Source organism: Pleurodeles waltl, chromosome 12 (assembly GCF_031143425.1).
Source record: "Pleurodeles waltl isolate 20211129_DDA chromosome 12, aPleWal1.hap1.20221129, whole genome shotgun sequence".
Lineage (NCBI taxonomy): Eukaryota > Metazoa > Chordata > Amphibia > Caudata > Salamandridae > Pleurodeles > Pleurodeles waltl.
In genome coordinates this window covers 569,201,071-569,227,458 of record NC_090451.1, presented here as the reverse complement: position 1 = coordinate 569,227,458, position 26,388 = coordinate 569,201,071, and the positions used below count along the sequence as shown (strand labels likewise).

At 45.1% G+C, this 26,388-nt stretch overlaps 1 protein-coding gene across 3 annotated transcripts in view; it reads right to left on the bottom strand.

Moving 5' to 3' along the window:
* RIPOR1 (RHO family interacting cell polarization regulator 1) overlaps positions 1–26,388 on the bottom strand; it is a 1,174,702-nt gene that overhangs the window by 857,187 nt on the left and 291,127 nt on the right. For all 3 annotated transcript variants that reach the window (XM_069217674.1, XM_069217675.1, XM_069217673.1), the window contains exon 6: positions 16,326–16,379. In XM_069217674.1, the coding sequence (XP_069073775.1) occupies positions 16,326–16,379 (54 nt within the window). The remainder of the gene's footprint in view (positions 1–16,325; positions 16,380–26,388) is intronic.

The window sequence follows — 26,388 nt, the reverse complement described above, 5'->3', positions numbered from 1 at the left end:
TGGATTCAAAAGGTGGGCCCATAAGTCTGGTAAGTACGATATTTAGATTCCAAGTAGGAACAGGTGGTGTTCTAGGTGGAATAATGCGTTTTAAACCTTCCATGAAAGCTTTTATAACTGAAACTCTAAATAGAGAAGTGTGTTGAATAGTCTGCAAGTATGCTGATATTGCAGTAAGATGAATTTTAAAGAATGAGAAAGCTAAATTTGATTTCTGCGAATGAAGTAGATAGCATACAATATCTTGTATTGATGCTGTAAGTGGATCAGTGTTTTCAGATTGACAGTAGTAAACAAATATTTTCCATTTGTTAGCATTACATTGTCTAGTAGTAGGTTTAAGTGCCTGTTTAAGCACTTGCATACATTCTAATGTAAGTTTTAGGTATCCAAATTCTATGACTTCAGGAGCCCAATAGCTAAATTGAGAGCACTGGGGTTTGGATGCCTGATTTGACCTTTGTTTTGTGTTAACAAATCTGGTCTGTTTGGGATTTTGGAATGAGGTACTACCGACAGGTCTAGGAGTGTTGTGTACCAATGTTGACGTGCCCATGTTGGGGCTATTAGTATCATGGTGAGAGATGTCGGACGTAGTTTGTTGACCAGAAAGGGAAGGAGTGGGAGAGTGGGAAAAGCGTAAGCAAATATCCTGGACCAGTTGATCCATAGAGCATTTCCCTTGGATAGGGGATGTGGGTGTCTGGATGCGAAGTTTTGGCATTTTTCGTTTTTGCTTTTTGCGAGTAAGTCTAATTCTGGTGTTCCCCACTTTTGAAAGTACTTTTGAAATACCTGAAAGTGAATCTCCCATTCGTGTGTCTGTTGGTGGTTCCTACTTAGGAGATCCGCCAGCCGATTGTGTATTTCTGGAATGTATTCTGCTAACAGATGAATGTGATTGTGAATTGCTCATTTCCATTTCGTCTGGGCTAAAAGGGACAGTTGAGATGAATGTGTCCCGCTTTGTTTTTTCAGGTAATACATGGTCTTCATATTGTCTGTTTTTATCAGAACAATCTTGTTGAGAAGAGGTTGAAATGCTTTAAGGCCAAGGAACGTAGCTAGTAATTCTAAATGGTTTATGTGAAATTCTTTCTGTTTGGAATCCCATTCTCCTTGAATGGTAAGGTTGTCGAGATGAGCTCCAACATATCATTGATGCATCTGTTGTTATTGTGGTCTGAGGCACAGGGTCTTGAAATGACAGCCCCTTCATTAGATTGCTGAGATTCCACCATTGAAGGGACATGTGCGTTTGGCGGTCTATCAACACTAGATCTTGCAATTGACCTTGTGCCTGAAACCACAGTTGTGAGAGGCATTGTTGTAATGGCGTCATATTGAGTCTTGCATGCGGTACTATTGCTATGCAAGATGCCATCATTCCTAGAATCTTCATGATAAATCTTACAGTGTATTGTTGATTTGGCTGTATGTGTGGTATGAGATTTTGGAAAGCCTGTATCCTTTGTGTATTTGGATATGGTAGGGCTTTTTGTGTATTTAAAATAGCACCTAGGTAAGGTTGTACGTGTGCTGGTTGAAGGTGAGATTTCTGGTAATTTAGAGTGAACCATACTGTATGTAGGGTCTCTATTACGTACTGAGTGTGTTGTTGGCATTGTGTAAAATTGATGCTGATTTTATTAGCTAATCGTCTAGATACGGAAAGATGTGAATGTGTTGCCTTCTTAAGTAGGCTGCCACTACTGCTAGACATTTTGTGAACACTCTTGGAGCTGTTGTAATGCCGAATGGCAGAACTTTAAACTGATAATGTTTTCCTGCTATAACGAACCTGAGGTATTTTCTGTGAGCTGGATGGATGGGTATATGGAAATACGCATCTTTGAGGTCTAAAGTAGTCATGTAATCGTGTTTCTGTAGTAGTGGAATGACGTCCTGCAGAGTTACCATGTGAAAGTGCTCTGACAGGATGTATAAATTCAGAGATCTGAGGTCTAGGATGGGCCTTAGAGTGCCATCCTTTTTGGGAATAAGGAAGCATAGTGAGTATACTCCTGTTCCTTGTTGAGAATGTGGGACCACTTCTATTGCTTGTTTTAGTAGTAGTGACTGTACTTCTTGTTGTAATAGAACATTGTGTTCTGGGGACAATTTGTGGTATCATGGTGGGATATTTGGAGGGGTGGAGATCAATTCTAGCCAATGGCCATTGCAGATAATTGACAACACCCAATGATCTGTGCTGAAGTTTTGCCATTGAGAGTGGAATTGCTGTAGTCTTCCTCCAACTGGAGATGTGTGGGATTGAGGGATGGTAAATAAGTCACTGTTTGGATGGTGTAGTGGCTTGTTTTGAGGTTTGGAACTTGCCTCTGTTTCTAAAATATTGGTCTCTGTAAGACCCTCTAAATCTCCCTCTCTGATATTGTTGCTGCTGTTGTCCCTGCTTTGCCTGGGAGGTAGAAGCTACAGAGGATTGTGGTTTGAATCCTCCCCTAAATTGTTGCCTGTGAAAGGAGCCTTTATACGGTGTTGTGCATAATGCACCCATTGCTTTGGCAGTGTCTGAGTCTTTTCTCAGTTTTTCTATGGTTGTATTGACCTCAGGACCAAACAAATGTTTTTTGTCAAAAGGCATGTTGAGTACTGCTTGTTGGATTTCTGGTTTAAAGCCAGAAGAACATAGCCATGCATGCCTTCTTATAGTAATGGCAGTATTGACACTTCTGGCTGCTGTATCCACAGCGTCCAGGGCAGACCTTATCTGATTGTTGCTTACGGCCTGTCCGTCTTCTATAATCTGCTGTGCCCTCTTTTGATGTTCCTTTCAGAGGTGCTGTAGGAGTTCTTGCATCTCATCCCAGTGGCCTCTATCATATCTAGCTAGGAATGCTTGCGAATTTGCAATTCGCCATTGGTTGGCTGCTTGTGTGGCCACTCTCTTGCCAGCAGCATCAAATTTTCTACTTTCCTTATCAGGGGGAGGAGCATCCCCTGAGGATTGGCTATTAGCCCTCTTTCTAGCCACACTCACTACCACTGAATCTGGAGGAACTTGGTGTGTGATGTAGTCAGGGTCTGTAGGAGCAGGTTTGTATTTCTTGTCAATACGCGAAGTAATTACTCTAGCTTTGACTGGCTCATTAAAATTTGGTCTGCATGTTTGACCCTTGCAGGCAACATCGGAAGGCACTGATATCTAGAGTGAGTGGAGGACAGAGTGTTAAACAGGAAATCCTCCTCAAGGGGTTCAGTGTGCATAAGCACCCCATCATAAGCAGCTGCCCTGGTAACAACCTGCGTGTATGCAGTAGTGTCCTCTGGTGGAGACGGCTTGGAGGGGTATAAGTCAGGGTCATTATCAGGAATAGGATCAGTCATATAGATCCCAAGGAACCACTGTATCCACATGTGAGTACTGTGAATGTGTTGGTGAAGGCAACACCTGTGGGCTAGTAGGTGGGGGTGAAAAGGAAAGCTGTGGTGAATGAGGAGGACAAGTAGGTGCAGGTACTGGCTTCTCCTTCTGCTTATACATTTTTGATGGGGGTTGAGCAGTGTCAGCTTTCTTTTGGTTTTCAAAGGAGGTGCAGTAACAATTCTGCTAGTCTCTTTGTGGATGTGGATTTGGATTGCCTTTCATCCATAACCTCCAGGATAGGCTGAATCTCAGTGTCCTCATCAGAAGGTCTGTAAGATTCCTGCATTGATTTCAAACTCTGTTTGAGACGGCTCGAAAGTCCTTGTTCTTCTGTATAAGAAGATTTTTGGGGTTCTGAAGTTTGGATCTTTTTCGGTCCCGAAAATGGAGTCGGTTGTTTTGGCCCCAAAGCAGGGCGTCGAGGCTTCGACTCCGAGTGAGGATGCTTACTAGAGTCCGAGGCAAAACTCTCTACAGATTTACTCGACTCCCATGTCGACGGAGGAGTGGCCTTTTTCGGTGCCGAAACCGAAGGTCAGTCGACGACAGTCTTTTTTCGGGCCGAACCATGGCTTCCGGCAGTGGTGTACCCAAGGCCTTCAGTAGTTTTTTATATATGGGTGTAGGGGCAGATGTATTCACGTGCTGGCCAGCCGTGATAGGCCTACCTTCTTCCGATTCCTGTTCAGAATCGGTATCTCGGATGGAGACTGCTGTCTGCGCCTGTTCTTCTTCCATGACGTTGAGATGTCCTGTACTTTTCGACGCCATTTCGAATCTTCGGGCTCTGCTATCTCTCAAAGTCTTCTTGGATCGAAACGATCGACAGGTTTCGCAATCTTCTTCTCGGTTGTCCGGAGAAAGGCACAAATTACAAACCAGATGTTGGTCTGTATATGGGAACTTTGCGTGGCACTGAGGGCAGAATCGAAATGGAGTTCAATCCATAAGGCTTCCATGCGGTAGGCCCGAACAGGCCCGAGTCGGGCGCACTCTCCCAGAAGGGTGAAATCTAGCTTCAACGGTACTGTCAGTTCGATGCTAGATGAAAAACACGATCAAAACAATACCGACAATTAAATAGGTTTTCCGATTCTAAATCTCAGAGCGAGAGGTCACACGTCCGAACCTGACAGTGGAAAGAAAACAATCTAACAATGGAGTCGATGGAGTTCAATCCATAAGGCTTCCATGCAGTAGGCCCGAACAGGCCCGAGTCGGGCGCACGCTCCCAGAAGGGTGAAATCTAGCTTCAACAATTCTGTCAGTTTGATGCTAGATGAAAAACACAATCAAAACAATACCGACAATTAAATAGGTTTTCTGATTCGAAATCTCAGAGCGAGAGGTCACACGTCCGCACCTGACAGTGGAAAGAAAACAATCTAACAATGGAGTCGATGCCCACGCGCACTGTAACCGAGAGGAGGAGTCACTCGATCGTGTGACTCCGAAAAGACTTCTTCGATGAAAAACAACTTGTAACACTCCAAGCCCAACACTAGATGTCGGAAGAGCTATACATAGCATGTGTATCTGCAGCTACACATGCCATCGAACATATTATATATATATATATATATATATATATATATATATATATATATATATATATTATTAGCTGTTGATATGGGCTGGTTGATTAAGCAAGGGGTGTCGAGTGACGACTGTAGTGTCAAAACCAAGTGTTCAAGCCTTCTTTTCTTCCTTTGTTAACTTCCAGTTCTGGGTCCGCAGAGTCCCCACCACCTGTGTTCTCGGAGAAAAGGAATGGGAAGCAGACAAGTTACATATTTATTTCTGTTTTCTCAGATTAGTTATCTCATGCAATCATGCTCCTGATAATTCATGCACTCGTGGACCCTCAACTTGCCTATACGGGACTTAAGCTGATTAGTGTAGTCCAGCAAACAGCTTGCCTTCTCTCTGGTGTCCTTCTTCCATGCCTCTTAAGTAATTTCCAATAGGCTATGGGGTTATCTCCAAAAAAGCAGCTCAAATGGGGACACGCCTAGACTACTCTGTACCTCTCCCTGAAGGACAAAGAGCGCTAATGGTAACAACTGATCCAAGTTTTTGCCATCCCCCAATTACATTTTTTTAAGTGTGAAGTTGAGGGATCCATTGTAATGCTCTACAAGTCCATCTGTCTTGGGTTGGTACATGGAGGTTTTCAGATGTTTGATATTCAGCTGTTTACACACCTGTTTTATTAGGGCAGAAGCAAAGGGAGTGCCATGATCAGTGAGGATTTCTCTAGGTAACCCCATTTCGGAGAGTTCTTCTATTAGATGTTGGACAATGATTTTAGTGATAGTGGCTCATAAGGGTATACCCTCAGGGTAACAAGTTGCATAGTCCACCAAGACTAGCACATATTTATATCCTCTTGCAGAGCACGGTAGAATGCCAATGAGATCCATGCATATTCTCTTAAATGGATTCCAATGATAGGCAGTGGTTGCAAGGGTATGCGCAGAGAAGGATATGGGTCTTTCTTTGGCACATTTCACATTCTTGGCAGTACCTTTTGACTCATGCATATATCACTGGCCAATAAAAATATCTTAAGATTGCCTGGCTGGTTTTCTTCAACCCGCAATGGGCTGACAGCAGGTGTGTATGAAAAAACAACAGATGATGGACAGAATGCAGAACAAAAATTCACCCCCCTGTCAAAGATCTGGGTTTAAACCATCAGTTTTTTCCTTGTTATGCCATTCCAGTTTGGGAACAGGGTCAAGACTGAGTTGCCTATGGCTGGGTCCAAACTGGGGTGGCGTGGTGAGCAAAAGAACTGATGGATTAAATCCAGATCAGTGACTGAGGGTGAGTGTTTGATTGGTTCCACAATCTGTCCATCGTTTGTGTTTGTTTGCTTTTGTCGCCCTAGGTGCGCCTGGTATGCCCAGACGTGGGCCCTGGGTTCACTATGCCACTGGATTTCCTCATTTGTTTTCTCTACATGGTAAAGGAGAAGATCCCGTACACGATAGTGAGGATACAGGGGAATGGGATTATTTTCCCTTGCCTTAGTATCCTGTCAAGCATTCTGTAGGGATGAGTCATTTAACTGGGCTGCCTTGAAACCTTGGTCTAGTGTCCATAGTTCTGAGGAAAACAGTGCATCCTCACACGCTGGGGTTGCTTTTTCTCTCCATCCTATTCTCGCATGGTTTGGGGATTTCTGTCATCTTTAGGACTATGCTGTTTGAAGTTGTTTTGTAATAAAGTCAAGGAAATAGGGGTTGTCTGTGCCAAGGATTATTTTCTTAGGACGAGAGGGAAGTATCCGACCTCAACTGTACTTTCCTGTTCAGATGTGTTTAAGGTCAGTCGAGCAACAGGGTAGGTTTTAGTGTCCCCATATACACAGCGTATCCCCACGTATTTATTAGAAATAATCTGGGAGAGCAAGACCAGTTTGTGTTTCACTACGTATTGTCTACAGCCCAAATCCAGATGTGCGGTTACCCACTTGTCATTGATAAGCAGACTCACATAATATATGGGTCCCTTCTCTTGAGAGTACAGCACTTTTAGAGGGGTATAACTGATATCCATAGGTTCCTCTTCCACTTTTTCATTCTTTTTTTATACAGAACCTTGCAATATGGCCCCCTCCCTGCATTCATAACACTGAGGCCCTGTATTTCCAAATGGTTTGTTTTTCCTGGTTTTAGTCATGGAGATTCCTGTACGCTTTTGTAGGTTTTTTATCAACCATGGAGCCAGCTGACAGATGGTTTCCCTATTTTCTCATAGTCCATTAGACATCGTAGTGACTGGGTTCTAGAAAAGGTAGTGGCCATATCCACAGCCTGTTCAAGGGTTAATCCGGCATGTTGTCTGCTCAAGGTAGATCTTTTCCATGATCTCCTCTTTACTCGACCCCAGTGGTTTCAACCACCTGTAAGCTGCATCTTCATTTAAAAAAAACAGGGTTTTGGGAATATCCCCTGATGCTTCTCTCTCTTTTCTAAACTTTATTCTATGGGTTCCATCTTCCACCCCAAGGCGATCTAAGATTATCTTCTTGACACTGGCATAGGATGTTGTTCCATCGATGCTAGCAAATTGGTACACTGCTTGTGAATCGCCCATCAACAAGGGAGCGAGGTAAAAAGGTCAGCAGTCCGAGGGCCATGAGCTGGCTCTTGCAACACATTCAAAATTCAAGAAAAATGCTATGGGGTCTTCGCCTTTTACATACTTTTGTAATGGTACTATGGAAATGAAGGAGGTAGGACCCTTGCACTGGAACAATTCGGTAACAAGTTGTATCTGCCCCTCTGCCATTTTTGTCATCTTCTCACTTTGGGAGCAAATGGCGCTCATAAACACTGTTGGAGCTATCTCAGTCTGTGTCATGTGTTTTTCCATGGCCCACTATAGTTTTTGTTGGCCCCCTTTGAGTGGTTGTATAATATTCTACATCCTGTCTCTAATGTCCTTATCCCCGGATTCACCACCACTTGTCAGCTGTTCATATGGGCTGGTTGGTTATATAAAGGATTTCCAGTAAAGGCTGTAGTGTTAAAGATAAGATGGTTTTATTTCACACATGAATATAGTCAAAACCAAGTGTTTAAGTCTTCTTTTCTTCTTTTGGTATCTTACCCAGTTCTGGGTCCATGGAGTCCCCACCGCCAGTGTACTCGGGGGCAGAGGGTTGAGGTGTTCGGGGGGGGGGGGTGTGAAGAAAAGGAAGCAGGTAAATTACATATTTATCTTATTTCTATTTCTGGTTTCTCATTTTAGTTATCTCATGGAGACATTCCCTCATTCTCCCGATAATTCATGCACACGAAAGGGTAGTGAAAACAAAATGGGGAACTTGTGCTTTGATTAATTAGGCTTCCTTGAAATATACTAGAAAATATGTGAGAAGTACATCAGACTTTTTTCCATACACCGCTACCCATCTTCAAGTGCCAGATACTTGCTTGAAACCGGTTAGTCAGGATTCCAGTGTCCCTCTTTGCTAAACATGCCTTCCCAGCCTTTCTCCCGCCACCCCAACCCTGAATCTGTTCCCGAACTGCCTAAGCCACACTCCTCCTGGAATACAGATGGGAGTTTCCGCAGACCGGCGGTTGGGTCTAACTGTAAGGCTGGCAGCTCCTAATCCTTGATTGTACCGGAAGGCATCTTTGCTTCCCTCAGATGGTGGGGTCCTGCTATTTCCTGCGTGGTGAAAGGCGACTCAGAGTTGTTCAGGTAGTCTTCCTCCTTTGGTCCCCGTAGCTTACACGGCGACCTCTGTATGCAATCCTCTCCGGGACGCATGATAATTTCCTGCTTTGCAACACTTGGGCTTAACTGCCCCCACGAAGTAGGCCCCTCCCCTTTTTAACTTTGAAGAGTAAGGTGTAAAGGGCCAGGTAAATGAGCCATTCAGCAGAAAAGGGAGGGGTCAAATGTTAGTTTGATGTCAGCAGGACAACTTCCTCTTCTGCCTTTGAAGTACCAATGTCATGCCTCGTGCTGGCCTTGACTAAGTATCAACACAATCTTCATCCTCCTCCTTATAATATTTGTGTAGCAGAGTAGAGCTGCTGGTTGGCCAAAAGGACCCTCATTCTGGGAGTCACTTTCCCTATCAAAAGTTTTTGTTGGAGGACTTAAAGAAATGTTGTTAGGTGATGTACCTTTAAAAAGCAGCACCAAAACCATTTATTTTGCTAAAATAATGGTAGTTTGTGCACAGCCTTCAAATCATGCCATTAATGTTATTGTCAATTATATATCGTTGGCAGAGGATGTATCTTTGACAAGGGTGTCCTCAACAGTGATTGGTTCATCAATGTTGAGGCCTTTGTGGCAGGGCAGACCACAGACTAAAATCACTGCCTGAGAATAAGCTGTGATAGACTCTAGGCCTGGTTCCCACAAGATGCACAAGGCCTGAACAAAGCTTTCTTTCATCAAACAGCCATGTTCAAACGAAGGAAAAACTTCCTTTAGCAATTTTTGCAAATCTTCACTGAAGTTGAAAACAGCATTGCTGATAACAATGAGACACCAAGCTCCTCCTACCAAGAAGGGAAAAAATCAGAGCAGATCTGAAACAAAGTCAAAGGAGTGTTCCACGAAAAAATACTGACCCAATCTACAGGTGAAAAATCATGAAGAAAACCGAACAGCAAAGGGGAAAGAGTGAGTTGAAAAATCAGGGACTGCATGCATTGTGATGCATTGTCTCTTTCCAAGCACTGCGATACATCTGCGTGAAATAAAAATTGACATCCCATTAAGAAACTCTGCAATTTCTTCGACTGGGATGCGACAAAAAGCATTTAATGGGCTGACCACCATTTTGGAAAGAGTAATTTGAAAAGCTGCATTCCACCCCTAATTGTGAATTCATGATAACTCTTCCACAAAGCATTGTGATAATTACATTTCAGTTTACTCATAATTTAGGCTATTCATCAGAGTATTCATACCCATCCTTCTGAGCACAAAGGAAGTCAGCTGTTTTTCGGGATTAATGAGACTTACTATGCTTAGTTTAGCTTTATACCACAGCAATGTGTATGGGGCATGTAAGCATCCAGGTCTTATCCCACAGTTAATCATGTAGTAAACTATACATGACACTATTCTCTGCATCACCTTGCATTCCATCACAGTATGGCTCAAGTGATCACAGCTTTAATCATAAACCAACTAGCATTCAGCAAATACCTGATACAGCAGAAAGTGTTAAATAAAAACTGCAAAAACACAAGTCTCTCACATGCTTCTAGGCACCTTGCCTCCAAACATTCATGTCACTTTAGACATTAGGAGCACTTGTCGGAGCCCCGCACAACACAGAATAGTTCACAAATCATCGTCCACACATAAACTTAACCACTGTATACACAAGCTTATGCTTGTAACCTGTCACAGACAAGGAAGGCATATCTTGCATACAACCAAATAAATAGGGTATACTTGCTCCTGCTTGTACTTAATTGGAAGAAACAAAGGTAAAGTAAAGCCAACATAATAGCAGAGAGGTGCTCTGTAGATAACAATAACTACTGGGTTATGGAAGAAGATGCAACAAATTTACCAACTGATGATCTTATTTTGCTACAAATCTTAGCAGTGAATATAAGAGAAATATAATTTTCTGACAGATGTTCAGTGCTCGTATAAGATTTAAATTTATTCTCTCTCACTGTGCAAAGCAGAGCAGTGTCCAGATCACAATCTGCATTTTAGAATCATGGGAGAAAAAGTTTTGTATTTTAGAATGTGAGTCGTTTAATGTATTTAGTCATAATTTTTGTTAAGTGCTGTATACCACTCTCCGATGCCTATGAAATGCTTAGGGTAGATGGCAATTATGGTGCTCAGAAGAATGAAAAACCTTTATTTTGATGTGAGTGAATGAATGGAGGAAAGCTAGTGGTATCCATTGTATGCCCCGGATTGGCAAATTTAAGCCAGATTTTGCGTATATAACATATATATATATCCAAGTTCCTATCAAGGTATTTGTTTGTATGCAGCGGTATCAGGAGCAACAGTTCCCCCACATTGAAAGGAGCCGAAATAGTCCTAATCTACAAAAAAGGGAGTAAGCAGGAACCAGGTAATTAAAGGCCAATTAGCCTTAAAGATGTACTACAAAAAAATATATGCTAGGCAGGTACTAAGGAAAATGAGTGATTGGATAAACGATAATATCATCTTATCAGTATATCACGCAGGGTTTAGGACCCGTGTAAGTACAATCAACCAACTCTTCTGGCTCCTATGTCTCCTGTGGTAATACACCAAATGAAAGGGAGGGGATATGTTAATCACATTTATAAATCTTAGGGCAGCCTTTTACCTTGTCTCAAGTGGCCTTGTATGGGCTATGCTCAAGAAACAGTGTACCCAATGATCTTCTAACTCAAATAATAAAATTGCATTAAGGCAACTGTACCCAAGTGAGATGGGGTATGCATAGTGAACTCACAGAACCCATTCCCATCAATCGGGGAGCAAGGCAGGGGTGCGTGCTTGCACCCAGCCTGTTCTCACTCTACGTGAATGATGTAGTTGACCATCTTAAAAAATGCAGCCAAGACTCCCCAAAGCTTTGTGAGGCCCCTGTACCGGTGCTGCTTTCCTATAGCATACGCTGATGTCCATAATTTGAATACAGAATTGAACAGACAGAGATCTTCTAATACATCATAGTCTTTCAAATACTCATGGAATAGAGGATCAACATTGTCCCATCCTTCAGCACCATCCTATAATATATCCATCCTCAAAAAACAGCCTGAATGATAATGGGGTCATTGTCTTGAGTTCACAGTTTACAATAATCGTAAGGAATGTCATTGCCATATAACTTGTATTGATATTAATCTTTGCACTAGAGCCCATAGTGGGCAAATGGCAATACCATAGTGCAACCAGTTACCTGTCTTATTGAATATGTTGTTTCTCTTTGAAGTACTACGTACATTTCCATAATTTTCACTCGTCTATCATTTATGGGGGATTAACATAAACCTGTTTCCAAGTGCTTCACTTAGTATTCATTGTTTACTGAGTTTATCATGATTATCAGTGCCACTCAACATTTTTTAAATACTCCAAGGTTTCTAATGATCACAAAATAAAGCCCACAGCGGGCAACACAAAACATAACAAAATAGACCATTCATACTGTGTAAGACACAATACAGCCCAAGTGGGCAATCTGTCCTGTAATGCAAGATTACAAACATAAGGCCCCACAGATCGTTTTGTACTTTATTATAAGGTTCACATCTGAGGAGCAGTACCGGTATAATTTGGCTGCTTTGGCATGCCAACTTTTCTTTGACTGACATTTTTCTTCACATGCGACTAGTCAAACGTGTAAAATCTAGTCTCTCGAGTAAACAGCGACACAGCACAATCACTTTCTTCACTTTCACTTATTATTGAGGCAGAGGAACTGCTTGAGGATGATTTAGATGACAATTGACTTCATTTAGAATTCATTTGCCCAAACTGATGTTGCTGCGTAGCCTTGTGGGTTGCTTCTGGAATGTTCTGGCTGCCATTTTGTCTTTGTACTGTGACACACTTACTTTTTCATTCGCTTTACATATCGTCACAAAATGGTTCTCTAACCCACAGCCTTTACAAATGTTTCCAATGACGGGACACTTTCCTTCACGTGGAACCAAAAATTCACATATAAAACAACTTAATTTTATGTGTAGACATCATTTTGTGTTCTTCAGTCTTTTGTTTCGGATTATTTTACACACAAGAATGACTTGCTCTGGGCACCAATAGCCTCCATGTCAGTAGCTTGTCTCTTGATATTACAGAGATCAAAGAGGCATTGGCGACAATTACACGCAGTAGGACACCAGGAGCTGATGGCTTCCCTGAAGAACTATATCAAATGTTACCTCATTAACATTGGAGCGATTGATGGGTGTCTTCTTGGAGGGCAGGGAGAAAGGAATACCATCATCCACTATGATAAAGCTGGTGATGGTACTGATACTTAAGGAGGAGAGAGAACCAACCAGTCTCTCCTCTTCCACGCCACTCTCAATGTTGAATACAGATGTCGAACTACTGTGGAAGCTCCTGGCTACTAGACTGTGACGGGTTATCAGAACCCTCAGACTCTCAGATTTGACAGGTTTTATCCCAGGGAGGAGCACAATGTATAATTTTAGATGTCTGAATCACATTATACATACCCTTTCATTATCAGAGAAGGATATTAGCTGCTAAGGATCTGGATCATGCCTTCAACACTATTTGGTTCAAGTATATATGGGTGATCCTGCGCCGGATGGACTTTGGCCCTTGCTACATTAAATGGGTGTAGCTATTGTACACAGAAACCTGAGGCCAATGTGTGAACAACAGGCACTGTGTTTGATTACTAGATGTTGGGCAGGGGAACCCTTCATTGATGTCCCCTACCCCCTGTGAAGTTTGCACTTGCCGTTCAGCCGCTCGCCTTGTGGCTGATATTGTAACTTGGGCAGTGGAGCATTCAACTTGCAGATGCACCCCATATGGTATTGATGCATACATACACCTTGGTGCATCTGCAAGACCTTATGAGATTTGTGCCCCTACTCTTGGTGTACCTGAGGGTGTTTGCTGAGAGTTTGGGGTTGTACATCAACAGAGATAAATCTAAGCTGTTCCAATTTGGTAGACTGTGGAGGGTTAACATGGTCCTCCCTGTTGTTTTAGGCTTATAGTGAGAGAAAGAGAGGCTTTGATATCACAGTATGATCTCAATGTAGGGAGGCTGTTAAACTGACTGCACTGGTTTGTGAAGTTCTGGAAAGAATTACCACTCTCCAAAATAGGACACATTTCTTTGGCTAAGATGGTGCTCTTACTTTGTTGTCTATAATGTGATGAGTCTGATTTTGTTGTCTATGTTTATCCATTTGAACAAGTTATTGTGCATCTCAGTGTGAGCTAGGAAGAGGAGCAGCGTGAAAATGGAAACTATGAAGCTCTCATGGTTAAAGGGTGGATTGGGGTTGTGGGACCTGTATAAAATACTACTCTACATTGTTACTTCAGCATGAGGTAAGCTGGTATAATGAGAGCACTAATTGGAAGAAACCACTGCTAGCAGGCGCGCATGATCCCTACTCTCTCCCAGAGGCATTTATGATAGGTAAGGGACTCCCTAAAGACTTCCCACATCTAGTCCGCCTGATGGTAGATGTGTGCCACAAAGTGCTCTGTATAATATTATGCAGCTCACCAATTACAGGGAATATGCCTCGGTGGATAGTGAGGCAAATGCAAAAACAACAAAATGATGGACGGAATGCTTGAGTTAATCTCAGCCACTAGCCATCGCTGGGGCCGCATCCCAATCCATTTTTTTTTGCTTACCATGCTACTTCAGTTTAAACCCAGCCATATGCCAATCATATTTTTACATTTGTTGCCCTAAGTGGGAAGGGTTTGTCAAAATGTGGGTCCTGTGCTTGCTATGCCACCAGATTCAAGCTAGCCTGGCTGACATGGGGTGATACCTCAAAACTGGTCCCAGGATGCTTGTTTCCACTCCAGGGAGGGCCTGGTCTGGCAGTCCGGGATGGACTGTTCCCAAGGAGGAGAAGGGTCAAGACTGATTTGCATATGGCTGGAACCAAACTGAAATGGCATGGCAAGCAAAAAAACAATGGATTTAGTGCGAGATCTGTGACTGGGGCTGAACGCTTTACATTGTTCAGCAGTCCGTCTATCATGTGTTCTTTTTGCATTTGTTGCCCTAACTGGGAAGGGTATGCTTGGACCCGGATCTCGTGCCTGCCATGCCATCAAATTCAAGCTAGCCTGGCTGATGAGGGGTGATACCACGAAACAGGACCCTGAATGCTTGTTTCCGGTCCAGGTAGGACCTGGTCTGGCAGTTTGTGCTGGAATATTCCCATGGCGAGGATGGTCGAGAGGCATATGGTTAGGTCCAAGCTAGAATGGCATGGTGAGCAAAAAAACAACAGATTTAGGGCCAAATAAATAACTGAGGGTGAATATTTGACATTGTTCAGCATTCCATTCATCATCCGTTCTTTTTGCATCTTTTTGTGGATGAGGCAGTTCTACAATGCGCAAAAATATATTTTCCACAATAAATGGTATGAGCTGGGGCAAAGTACACTTGGGTGACTTAATTCCTGAAAAACTGATTCATGCTGCGTCTGGTATGTGTGTGCAACCTTCTGTGAATTTCCAGCAAATGAAAAGGGCATGTCGGCTGATTGTTAGTTTCTGCGAGGTGGTGCGGGTCTTGCCACGAGTTTTAGGGTTGGTGCTGAAAGGGTCACTAAAAATGTGTCTGCTGGGTATAGTGCAAAGAAGAAAACCTTTAAAAATAGAAGCCAAATAATAACTTAATATTCTAGGCGATTTCAAATGTATTATAAGGACCACCACAAAGATTTTAGGCATCTACCTACATAACAGCATTTTATCACTTTCCCTACCCCATTCCATACGCACAGCTACATAACTGCTGTGTCACTGAATGGAGCAGCCTCTACCATACAAGGACAACACACTCATACACATTCTATCCAGCCTCACATTAGTCCTTAATACTTAAAATTAGACCCAACGAGTACCTTTGCAGCATCAAAGTGTGGAGAATTTATTTTTTTGTTGAATTACTGCAAGGTTTTTCTTTTTTGTAAACACTTTACATGTTGCAAACACATAAGGCATATGAATGTTATATAGAAATAAAGAAGAAAAACATGATATGAGCATGCAAAAAGACTCAATAAATGCCTTGTGAAACAATAACACCTGGAAGATTTCAAGTGTGGACAGTTGCTAATCAATAGACTGCAGACCAGTGGCGTAGCATGGGTTGTCAGCACCCGGGGCAAGGCAAGTAATTTGCGCCCCCTAACCCGTGGATTTTAGCACTCGAGTCCCCCCCCCCAGATGTTGCGCCCGGTGCGGCCGGCCCCCCCTGCACCCCCGCGCTACGCCACTGCTGCAGACTGAATTTAATTTGTATTGTATTTGTATTTATCTGCATTCTTTTAGATTTCCCCTGAAACTAAAAAATAATTATATTTCAGGATTATTCCCTAATGTTTTGCAGGTTTGTTAGACTGAGTGTGGAAATGGTGCTTAACAGTAAAGTCTGATGTCCAATCGTGCAACTCTTCCCTGAGCTGGTCAAGGGACTAACTACAGAGGCCTCGGAGAATCTGACTCCAGAAAACGGAAGAAAAGAAGAGATGCATTCTAGCTACTTGAGTGCATGTGGAGACTCAATCCAGGGACAGGTCTTGTAGGGAGAGACTAACTCCATCGACATGGCATCACTCCAGACTCTGTACAGGGGAGCAAGGTCTGCTGACTCACCATACAGGTAGAAGATAATTAACTCAAAGGCACAATATAAACACACCTAGAGGCCTGAAGCTGGGTCACCTACCTTACTGGCATGAAACTCCAGCCGGCGTAGGAATCTCTCAATGGATTTCACTTGCTGCAAACATGAAAGAAAGAAATAGTAATTACGGGTACGCAATTAAGAGAGAGAAATTACTCAAGGGTATATCACTCTCCATGCAAAACATACCACGTCTCACCCATGCACTTGAACCACTGTTAGCAACTGAAACAATGCGGGACACCTTCATGAGAATCAATCCCTTCGATACAAGGCCCAGCAGGGCAAGTGATGGGTGTTGTTGTGATTGTCATATCTATAATACTGAACACTTGAAGGCCGAGAGAGCAAATGACTCAAACCACTAAAATATGTCCAACGACCTTGAGAGATATTTACCAGGTGAGGATAGCACAACGCTCAACCAGCCCTTAGAAGGAGTGCAGTGTAATAGTGAAGGCAACAGAGTCCCTAGCCTTGAATGGGGCTGCCTGCCACATTGCCAGCCTGTCTCAAGAGTCTGCTGTAAAGGCATTAGTAAAGGGCCTATCAGGAAGACCACTCCCCCCTTGTCCAATCAAAGTTGCTTGATTTTGAGTATGTTAGCAATAAGATTAACACCTGGTATACTGTTGAATGTAGCACATAAAAGTCCATGCTTTTGGGTTGGTTTAGAGACATTCATTTTGATTTTTTTCTGTAGGGCGGACATTATCCATGTGCTAAGCAGAAAAATAAGAATAGGTCAATAGTCCAATTTCAACCAGAGTTCTAATGAGCTGACTATGCATGGGGCAGAGGGGAGGGAGGAAGAGAGGTTACAGATTTCCCTGAATAGGGGAGTCTCTAAACGAGAATAGCAGGAAAGGAGGAACTCCTGAGACAGTATCAATGAGGACATGAAGCCAATAGATAGTGTCCAGGAAGTGTTAAATTGATTCAGGAGTAAATCAGATTTCACTTTGTTTCGAAAGATGGGAAAGAGGGTCTGGCCTATCACAAGAGTTATATATTTTTTTATTTTAATAATTTCATTGAAGTAGTAAGTGAAATCATATCAACAGTATCCAAACAAAGTACATAATGCAGCTGCCATATAGAGTTGCAACAGAGCTTGACATCAATACATAATAAAGATCCAGCTCGCCTCCCCACTCCCCTTAAAATTAATTCACCCTATTATTGCATAACATTTTCATCCGACCCATTCGGCATAGTTGAAGGGCTCCACCTCACCTTATTTATTACGGTGGCTCAGACTCATCAAGTCCCCCTACATAGTATCTGAGAGATCCCCAAAGATCTCTCGACCTAGAGAAGGCAGAAGCAACTCCACACATACCTCAACTATTTCATTACACATAATCATGTCCTTCAACCAACACTTAAAGCCAGGAGAGCCTATGCACTCCCCCCCCCTTCCCCCAAATGTTAGAGCTACCCTTTTCTGACCTAAGAGGGATGCCATTGCCAAAAGCTACCTGCAGTCATTTGTGGCAACCATCATGCCACCCAGAAAGAACAATAAAGGAGTAATTGGGGGTCATGCTATCCATGATGTCCAGGGCCCAAGTCACTTGAGCCCAAAAGGGAGCAATTGTTACATGTAGCCATGCAAGATGATGAAAGTCTGCAGCATTGGCAGAGCATCTGCACAAGTAGAGTCAGATGACATTCCATGCTTCATCATACTAACCGGTGTATAATATGCCCTTTGTTAGCATTTATAATGGATAAAGCAATATTTCCCATTAGGAAAAATATCTTTGGTAAGACCACAGCAGAAAGACCACTGCTTATCAGCAGTGTCAATGCCCAAGTCCACAGACCGTGTGTTCATTCTGGTTCTGAAGTTGCTTGGGATACCATAGCGTACATGCAGGTGACAAGATGTTTGACCGAGGGATTTGTCAACAGAAAAGAGAGGAGCTTCCAATCTGCTGGGGCATCTGGGAAGTGAGGGAGAAGCTTTTTTAAGACATGTCTGAGGTGATAGTAGCTGAGCATATCCCACAAAGGAGAGCAGGTCGAGTAAAGGAAGTCCTTCAAAGGGAGGAATTTGCAAATTGGGAACAGGTCTCCCATGTATCTAAGCTGCTTGTGCCGCAATACAGGAATGAACACAGAATTACAATCAATATGGGTATAGAGATAATAGAGATAATGGGCAACCTCGACCTGTGCTGCAAACTGGTGGCCGAGCATTTGAGCGTGTGGATTTTCCTATCTGGACAAAGTGATTGCCAGGAGAGATTTACCCTGGATAAGGGTCAGTTCAGACAAGCTACATTCTAAATCTATGTGAGGCAACCACTGGATATTACGAATCCAAAGATGGAAACTGAGCTTGGGCATTTAAGTAGTACAGCTTAAAATTTGGTGCGCTGAACCCTACCTTGTCGTAAGACTTCTGCTGTTCAGCCCAGCCAATCCTCGGTTGTTTGCCAGCCCAAGCTAAAGTAATCATAAGGGAGCGTAATTGGGGAAAGTATGACATGTGAAGAGGAAAAGGGATATTTTGAAATAAATACAATAGCTTTGCCAGCACTACCATTTTCATGAAGGCAATCCTGCCAGCAATCGATAAGAGCAGCTTAATCCACCACTGTCTTGAGTTAAGCCAAGATATACAGTTACCATCGTTTGCCCTCACAATTGTGTCCATATACCAGCAATATATAATACCTAAATACCTAATCACCTCCGTCATCCAGCATAAGGTGAAGTCAAACACTAGTTGAGCTGTAGCAGCCGTGAGGGGCACTAACAGTGATTTATTCCAATTAATTTGGATTCCGGAACATCGCCCTTAAACTATCATCCTGTATGACTGAATGTAGATTTCTTAATGAGGCAAAGGACACTGTTCATGTATATTAACAAAAAAATGTTCTGTCTATCAAATCTTACACCCCGTTGTGAATGTGAGTCCGTAAAAAGGCAGGCCAAGGGCTCCATGACAATGGCGAAGAGGAGGGGCAACAATGGGCACCCCACCTCACCCCCCTCTCAATAGTGAATGGCTCTGCTAGCAGGTCATTCACCCGCACCCAGGCTCTTTGCGTCTTATAAATGATGTTAAACCATTGTAGATAGGCCTTGCCCACACCTATTTTTTCGAGGACCGTGAACATAAAGCGCCATTCAATAGAATTAAATGTTTTTTTAGCATCTAAAAAAGATGCAACCACCTTAAGCTTGGGGTTCAATTGATGTGTGATGATAAAAAGAGTATGAAGATTATCTGCGGTAGAGCAGCCAGGTATAAACACTGACCAGTCCTGCTGGACCACAGCAGGCATCAACGGCAAGATCCTATTGGTCAGTAGTTTAGTGAGTATATTTCCATCCACATTAATGAGGGACAAAGGTCAGTAGGAGATATATTGATTGAGGGGTCTGCCTAGTTTTAACAGAACAATATTTACTGCCTCAGCCACAGAGGTGGGGCGGCAGCCCATTTGAAAGGCCTCCTCCTAAACAGAAAGGAGGATCGGGGCCAGACACTCTGCATACGTTTTATAGAATTCAGCCGGAAGCCCATCACTCGCTGAGATACTGCAATTCCTTAATTGTAGAATAATCCCCTTCATCTCTATCACTATTTTCGGTTGACAGAACTCCTCCCGTGGAGTAGCAGACAGTCATGCCAGCCCAGCATGCCCCAGAAACTCAGGGACAAAATCCACAGCACGGGGATCCATACACATGTTTACAGAAAGCAATAAAACCATCGCGGATAGCTTTCTAGCCATGAATTATTTACCTTGCCTCTCCTAAAATCTCTATAATATGATCTGCAGCCCAGCTTGACTGAAGTAAAGAAGCAAGCGTATCCCCGGGGCGTTCTCCCACCCCATACATATAGACTGACTGATATTTGACACGGAAATGAATCTCCCTTTCAGCTGCTTCTTTGTAGTCAAGGATTTTAAGTTGCGGAGGACTGCAGACGTGTGTTCCCCAATTCTGATCATACTTCTCTAGTGACTTAGGCCCTCATTATGACATTGGCGGTAAATGCTGCTTACCACTACGATGATGGCCGCCAACATACCGCGCGGTGGTGAATATCCATTCGCCATATTATGACACACACACACACACCAATCTGACAGAATACAGCCACATACACAAATCCGCCAGACCAAAGGTCAGTGATAAAGTGGTGGACCTAACACCCATACCATTACGTCAATACTAAAAACACACACCTGACATTCATACACACACACACGACAGCCACACAACTATAAAACACACACCCACATTCCCCACAACCCCTTCCGAACAACAAGTACTGCCAGGAGATTGACACGAACAGCAAAGAGACAACTAGACACGCACACCACATACACCCATACATCCTTCAAACACCCCACCACATTACTCAACACACTTTCACCAACACACACCACACAAAACCATGTCCCCACAAAGGCATCCCCGTTTCACTGATGAGGAGCTAAGGTCATGGTGGAGGAAATTGTCAGGGTAGAGCCACAGCTGTTTGGAGCACAGGTACAGCAGATATCCACTGCCAGGAAGATGGAGTTATGGCGGAGAATCGAGGACAGGGTGAACCCCATTGGATAGTACTCAAGAAGAGGTGGAACGACCTACGGGGCAAGGTACGCTGCAGAGCAGCAAGACACCAGCTCGCCATACAGAGGAATAGCAGTGGACCCCCACCTCCTACCCCACAGCTCACAGCATGGGAGGAGCAAGTCTTGGCAATACTGCATCCTGAGGGACTCGCTGGAGTAGCCTGAGGACTGGACACTGACAAGTCAAGATGTACTACTGCATGCCATAACACCCCTTCACCCTCATCACTCCACTCCATTACACACACTGCACCTACATATATGACTAACCCCAATGCCAAGCTCTGCATGCTATACCAATGCATGGGCAGCCCTCACAGTCGTGCATGGACAACCATCACCAAAACATGCAGAGCACAGAGAAACTAACAATCCCACAATACATCACCATACACAAGCAAAAGGTGACAGGGCAACACCCACGATAGAGTGGAGGCAAGGGATGTACAATATGTCATACACATGCAGCATAATACATCACTTACATCCCCATAGGTGCCCCAGCCAATGTTGGCGGACAGGAGGTGCCACGACTATCCAGTCCTCCAACAGAAGATGCCCCCAGTGATGACAGAAACTCTGGACTTCAGGATCTGGATAACCTACCTGGCCCGTCAGGGACCACTGGACAGTCGGTCACCCAAGCCCACTCACAGACCACCATTGAGCATCCCCCTTCAGTATCCCACCACAGCACCCACCCAGCATACCCACACCTCTGTCCCCAGGACACGTCAATCAGCAGTGTGCCCACCTGTACAGGGACCCCAGGCCACACCTCGCCCCCAAGACAATCAGGAACCTCGGGTCAATGGCAGTGGGCCCACCGTTCAGGGGACAGAGGCATAGGCCGACATGGACACTGGGAGGACTGCTGTGCAGCAGGGGGAGGACAGGACCAGGGAACTGACTCTCCAGAAGGCACTCTCTGAGATCCTGGGTGCCTACCAACATTCCCAGGACACAATGGCCCAGATCCTTGACAACGTGCAGGAGAACAGGTGGCTGCAGGAGGGACAGTATCAGGGAGGGCTTGCAGGCCATTAAAACCCCCCTGCTCTCCATAGCAGGGGTGCTGGCAGAGTTGTGCAACATCATGAGGGAAGCAACAACACACCAGCGGCCAGTCCATTGACCAGCCCTCCACTTCCGCTGGAGCTAGTGGGTAGGAGGCCCCACCACAGGACCCACAGGCCACCAGCATTCCTCCCCCTGTAGAAGGTGAACTACGCTGCAAACTTTCCCTGTGACCCAGACAGAAGCCAGAGACACTTGCAGAGACCCTCGCCAGGAAATGAGACTCTACTGATTGGCTCCCTTGTGTCCCACTCAGTCACCTTGTCCACTTTGAACTGCCGTTGCTCCTCTTCCAATGGCCCCTTGGACACTGCACCTGTGCTATAAACAGACTGGAACAATACCCTGAACTTTCCTCCACCATCACCCCATTCCATTGCACTTTTCTCTCACTTTCTTAGCGCTACAATAAACACCCTTGAACACAACTTGACTACTAGTAATTTATGTATTGAAAATGTGTATTTATGGAAACAGTCACATCCATTACAAAATAACTGTACATTGTGAGAGCATAAAAATAATGACTTGTAGGTGGCTGTAGTCAGCACATCAGTACACAGTTGTTATATCACCAACATCTGTAAAATGACAAACCATAGGTGACAGTAAGTTGAGATAATAAAGAAGTCAATGCCATCCTGCCACAGCCACACAGAATACACCAATAATCATAGAAATGTGCAGTCTCACCTGTGTGTCATTGGAAGTACTGACAGATAACTGTGGTTCTGTTGTCCTCATCCTCAACCTCTTCATCCTCACTGTCCTCAGGGTCTACTGCTTCTACAGGGGCATCTCCAGTTTCCTCCTCCTGCAGAAAAGGTACATGGCGTCTGAGGGCCAGGTTGTGCAACATGCAGCATGCCACTATTATCTGGCAGACCTTCTAGGGTGAGTGGCACAGGGATCCACCTGTCAGATGGAGGCACCTGAACCTTTCCTTCAGGAGGCCGAAGGTCCGTTCAATGATCCATCTGGTTCGCCCATGTGCCTCATTATAACGTTCCTCAGCCCCTGTCTTGGCATTCCTCACAGGGGTTAGCAGCCACAATATGCTTGGGTAGCCAGAGTCACCTGCAAGTATTGAGGGAGCACATTTAGCCACACACAATCCTATGGGTTTAACACCAGAAGGCATACACAAACATACAGTGGGTGGGGACCAAGGCTCACCTATTAGCCACACCCTGTGCCTCTGTAGTTGGGCCATCACATTTGGGATGCTCCTATTCCTCAGAACAAAGGCATTATACACCTACCCAGAATACTTAGCATTCACACACCATCTGCACACCTGATCATTCTGGCGGGGGGACCAACGCAATATGTGTACCGTGAATCGCCCCAATAATATTGGGGATATGTCCCATTGCATACAATATTCCACTTGGGGGACAGCAATGTAGCTGCACATGTGTTTTACCAGGGCAGACAATACTCTTGCCAGCACGATTGAGAACATTGGCTGTGACATTCCTGCCAAGCCCACTGTCACTTGGAAGGAACCAGTTGCCACAAAATGGAGCACTGATAGAACTTGCACAAGAGGGGGGATGCCAGATGGATGATGGATAGGTGAGATCATGTCTGGCTCCAACTGGGCACACAGCTCTGTGATTGTGGCCCTGTCCAGTCTTTAGGTGAGGATAATGTGCCTGTCCTCTAGTGTAGCCAAGTCCACAAGGGGTCTGTACACGGGGGGTTGCCTCCACTTCCTATTCATACGCAGCGGTAGGTATCTAAGGGACACAAGAGTGAGTAGGCTGTCCCAATTGGAACAATGGAACCACAACTTCAGTGGACTTGGTGCACATATGTAATGGGACAGTGTCAATGGTGAGGTATGTGCCAATCTAATCAGTGACACAGTTATTGTCGACATTACTGTTTCCCCACCCCTGAAATGGCGACTGCCTGTCCTGTATGTAGGGATAGGTGGAAGTGATGTAATTCCACTGATGTTGGGTGTCGTGGCAGAAAGTAGTCTTGCACTGCCGTGCAATTCCTCATTAGATAATATGGGGCTCTATGGAGTACAGTGGCCAGTGGGGATCTGCGCCGGCAGTGATGGTGTACACAGCTGGTGACGTGACCGCCAATTTTTTATCCGATTGCTCACTTGTTTCCTGTCCTTCAACAGGAGAACACTTACACTGCGTGCGCTGGTGTGACCTATGTCTGGAACCTACCATGGCCCGTGTGCCCGTGGAAAGGGCCCCTGCATTCATTTCGGAGGAGTTGGAGCGACTGGTGGATGGGGGTCCTACCCCAGTACAGACTGCTGTATGGGCCTCTAAACCAACAGGTGAGTACACTTTGAGCACAATGCATGTGGGAAGGATGCATGGGGATGTGTGTGCAAGCATCGTGTAAAGGGTGTAGGGGGAATGTCTTGTAGCGGTGTATATGGTGTGCACTGGGCAATGTGTCTGCTAATGGTGAAGGAAACGGGTACGGTGGGCCATTTGTGTGACAGGCTGGACTGCTTGTTAAATGGCATTCTCCTGTTTGTATTGCCTCTGCAGGTCAGCGCCCATCAAAAGAAGGGTTTATGACGTGCCATAGCCAAGGACAGGCCAGACATTGCAGCGTGGGTCATCTCAAGGGTAATGGGTGTATGGCAAATACAGATAAACTAGCTTATTAGTAGTAAATTTCAGGCAGGGCATCGTGGGTCCCAGGATGGCTGCAGTTGGCGGTGTGTGGCCCTCATCTTGCATTAGTAACTAGCCGTATGACTGGCAGTGCAATGCATAGTGCTTAAGCCTGTTCCCTGTGTGTGACAGTGATGTGTATGCCAACTGTGGTGTTGGTGCAGTCATTGACCCAGTGTATCCTTTGTCTCTCTTCCCCCCTTTATTGTTTTGTCATCCTGTCCTTGTGTGCATTAGCATCATCTGGAGGAGGAGCAGGGTCACCGGCGACAGAGGGAGCTGCATCCCACAGGACCCTGGAGGCAGGGTCCACCGACACCGAGGGAACCAGTAGGACAGAGGGCGAGGAGAGCACCACAGCGGAGACTGGAGGTGACAACACAGACTCTGATTACCTCCTCCGATGGAAGCTCCCTGGTGGTGGCGGACACCTCTGTGACCATCCCAGCTGCAGGTACAGCTGCCAACCCCGTACCAGCACCACCCTTCCAGTAGCCCCTCAGTGAGTTGCCGGTGCCCACTCACCCAGGAGGGTGGGCATCTCCTTTGCCCCACGCACGTCAGGCCCTGCCCCTGTGAGCCCTGCTGCCCTGAGTGAGGAGGCTATTGACCTCCTGAGATCCATCTCTGTAGGGCAATCAACCATTGTGAATGCCATCCAGGGGCTGGCATCCCAGAGGTAGCAATGCAATGCATTCCTGGAGGGCATTCATGGTGGATTGGCAGCCCAACAGAGATCGATTCAGGTTATAACCTCCTCTCTGATGGCAGCCATTGTCCCTGTTTCTACCGTCCCCCCTCAAACTACCACTTCCCAGTCTCCTCAACCCCAACCCATCCCAGGCACACATACAGATGAGCGTGCACACAAGACAACACCCAAGAGTGGCATAGGCAAACACAAATACCGCACTTCAACCCACAAGCACTCAGGCATACACCATACAGTTGCAGGCACAACAACATCCACTACCTCCACTGTCTCCCCCTCCACCTCCCTCCCAGTCATGCCCACATTCACAACTGCATGCACTACATCAACATACACTACCAGCATCACCACACCAAGCAGCACACACACCTCACTAGAAGACACCTCTACAACAGCCATGCATGCGTCCCCTCTGTCCTCTACCACCTTGTCTGTCCCACCCTCCTAAAGGGCACAAAAGCAAGCACTCAGACACCCAACAGTGATCCACCTCACATCAGCATACAGCCCATGCACCTGCACCCAAATCCAGCAGACATACACCTCTTACAGCCACTCCCTCTACCTCCACTGCTATCACTCCTCCCGCCCCACCATCCCTAAAAACTATTTTCCTTGCCCAACTTGACATCTTCCCTCCCCTCCCACCCAGTCCTGCACGTATGAGCAGGGTACCAATGACCCAGCCTAGCACCTCAGCCAAACAGTCCATGGGGACAGTGGTAGCACCACCTAGACGTGGTGGTAAGGATACCACACCTCCAGGCAAGTAGGGGAAGGAGCCTGCACCTCCAGGCAAAAAGGGAAAGGAGCCTGCAATTCCAGGCAAGAAGGGGAAGGAGTCTGCACCTCCAGGCAAGAAGGGGAAGGAGCCAGCACCTTGAGGCAAGAAGGGGAAGGAGCCTCACATCCATCCAAGAAGGGGAAGAAGCCACTCACCCCTGCCAGGAAGGTCAAGGAATCCACGCCCCATGTAATGGAGGAAACGAAGCCCTCTACTCCAGAGGAGGCTGTTAGGGTGACACCACCACCAGCAGGCAGGGGGCCCCCAC